The sequence below is a fragment of the Alosa pseudoharengus genome, unplaced genomic scaffold (assembly GCF_046254945.1).
Source record: "Alosa pseudoharengus isolate Yale_2024_CS ecotype anadromous, Long Island Sound unplaced genomic scaffold, YU_APseudo_1.1 YU_APseudo_1.1_scf_22, whole genome shotgun sequence".
NCBI classification, from domain to species: domain Eukaryota; kingdom Metazoa; phylum Chordata; class Actinopteri; order Clupeiformes; family Clupeidae; genus Alosa; species Alosa pseudoharengus.
Window position 1 is genome coordinate 18,326,722 of NW_027468680.1, and position 2,500 is coordinate 18,329,221.

At 45.2% G+C, this 2,500-nt stretch overlaps 1 protein-coding gene across 2 annotated transcripts in view; it reads right to left on the bottom strand.

The window, feature by feature from the left end:
• The window catches only part of frmd6 (FERM domain containing 6), a 31,998-nt gene that overhangs the window by 10,682 nt on the left and 18,816 nt on the right, over positions 1-2,500 (bottom strand). For both annotated transcript variants that reach the window (XM_076299174.1, XM_076299173.1), the window contains exons 6-7: positions 2,230-2,416; positions 1-125 (exon numbers count right to left, since the gene is read on the bottom strand). The exon at positions 1-125 is cut by the window's left edge and continues 31 nt beyond it. In XM_076299174.1, the coding sequence (XP_076155289.1) occupies positions 1-125; positions 2,230-2,416 (312 nt within the window). The remainder of the gene's footprint in view (positions 126-2,229; positions 2,417-2,500) is intronic.

The following is a 2,500-nucleotide window of genomic DNA, read 5'->3' on the forward strand; positions in this document are numbered from 1 at the left end:
TCGTCCAGCTGGGCGGACTCTTTGATGTATTTGAGGTGGGCTTCTGAGGCGGTGAGGGCGTACTGGTCTTTATGCATGTTAGGGATGTGCCTTAGGATGTACTCACGGCCACGCTTAGCAATCACCTGCAACACAGAGGAAAGGTTTAATGTGTCTGTGTGTCTGTCTGTGTGTGTGTGTGTGTGTGTGGTCAACCTATTAGTGTGATGAACATGTTATGGCTTGTAGTAAATAAGACAGGGTTCCCACTCTAAGTCAAATGTTAAATTCCATGACTGTTCCCTGACAAAAAAATGAATGTCTTGCTATATAATGAATAGTACAATATACCGACCAAATATTTCAAAGCGGCCACGTAGCGATCGAGAATCTTTTACTTTTTTAGAGCGGGAGATGAATAAATGGGCATTGAATAAACAAGGTTGGATTAACCACAACTATTCAAACAAGTAATAAAGCTAATAACCAGACAAACACCAATTCTGTGAAAATATATTTATATATTTGGCCTACTGGTTAGCGCTTCGGACTTGTAACCGGAGGGTTGTCGGTTCGAACCCCGACCAGTAGGCACGGCTGAAGTGCCCTTGAGCAAGGCACCTAACCCCTCACTGCTCCCCGAGCACCGCTGTTGTTGCAGGCAGCTCACTGCGCCGGGATTAGTGTGTGCTTCATCTAACTGTGTGTTCACTGTCGCTAACTGTGTGTTCAGACGCAAGGCCTAACCGACAAAATTAATTTACCGGTTTCAAAATAACCACCATTGTGTAGACGGGCCCTAAGTGTGTGTGAAAACTAAGCATATCATGAAGACATCATTATTCATCATTAGTCTTAAAAATAAACCATCAGACTAATGAATGTCCTGACACTCTTTCACACAAACACCCCCACCCAACACACACACACACACAAACAAACACAAACAAAAAACAAACACACACACACACACACACACACACACACTAAATAAAGCAGCTCTCACACACACAAACAAACACAAACAAAAAACAAACACACACACACACACACACAAATAAAGCAGCTCACACACACAGTACTGGTGTCAAGGACGTATCTAAACTTTCAGGCACAAATAAAGCTCTGTGTGATGGTGTGTATGTGTGTGTGTGTGTGTGTGTGTGTGTGTGTGTGTGTGTGTGTGTGTGTGTGTGTGTGTGTGTGTGTGTGTCTGCCTGTGTAAAATAAGCACCCTGCTATGCCTTAGCCAGAGGAGTTTGTTTCTCACTAGAAGAGCACAAACAACCCCCCAACCACCCCCCCCATCCCCCCTCCCAACCACACACACACACGCATGCACCTGTGTGAGGTCAGGACTGTTAAGGGAATATTTGTCTGTTTACATGAAGCGGTCGGAATACACAAAGCATTAAGAGGAAGAGAGAGAGAGCGAGAGAGAGAGAAAGAGAGAGAGACTGACACACAAAGAGAAAGTGAGCAAGACAGTTAGAGAGAGAGAGAGAGAGAGAGAGAGAGAGAGAGAATGTTTGAATGATGGCCAATTTGTGATCATCCAAACATTTCCTGCCCCCATCCATGTGGTTTCTTGGTCTCTCTTTTAGTGTGTGTGTGTGTGTGTGTGTGTGTGTGTGTGTGTGTGTGTGTGTGTTTGTGTGTGTGTCTGGAGAGGAAGGAGGCTAATGACTGAGGTGGGGTAGCTAAATGTGCTGGAATGGGGGCGACGGGACAGAAGTGCTGAGGCCCTCACCTCCCACTTATAGAGGAAAAGTGACACATTCTCCTTCTCCATTCTCTATCTCTCTCTCTCGCTCTCATATACACACACACGTGTGTGTGTGTGTGTATGTGCTACTTAGAGTGGCTAAAATAAACCTGCTGTCCCACTTCCAAAAATCCCCCCTTGCCTTCCGGAGCAAGGAGAGTCCAGGAGTGTCTAAGTTTGATTAATGAATGTCTGCACACACACACACAAAAAAACACACACACACACACACACACACACACACACACACACACACACACTGCTCGACTTAAAAAAAAATCTGGGATTTCTCTTCTGAATTGTTCAGGTTAGAATAACAAAACAGATCATTCAAGGACAAAACGGCAATTTTATAGCTGCTTATCTGTACTATAATACATCACAGCACATGTTAAATGTGCTTATTTGTATGTATTTATTGGTTGTATACTTCTTGTGTAAGGGTGTGTGTGTGTGGGTGAGCGTGTGTGTGTGTTTCCACTCACCCATGGTGGAAAGTAGGCTTCCGGCTCAAAGTATTTGCCAAAGTGCTTGTTGCGCTTGAAGTTGCCCAGGTCTGCCTGCAGGGCAAAGGCAGCCAGCAGGAAGTAGGCCTCCTCTCTCTGGATACACTGAGACTGCAGCACCTGCTTCCTCAGGTGCCAGTAGTAGTAGTATCGTGCCGAGCGATCACTTCAGGAGAAAGGGAGGCAGAGAGGAGGTAAAAAAGAAATGAGACAGAGGAAGAGTGAGAGAGGTACGAACATGGGGAGAATC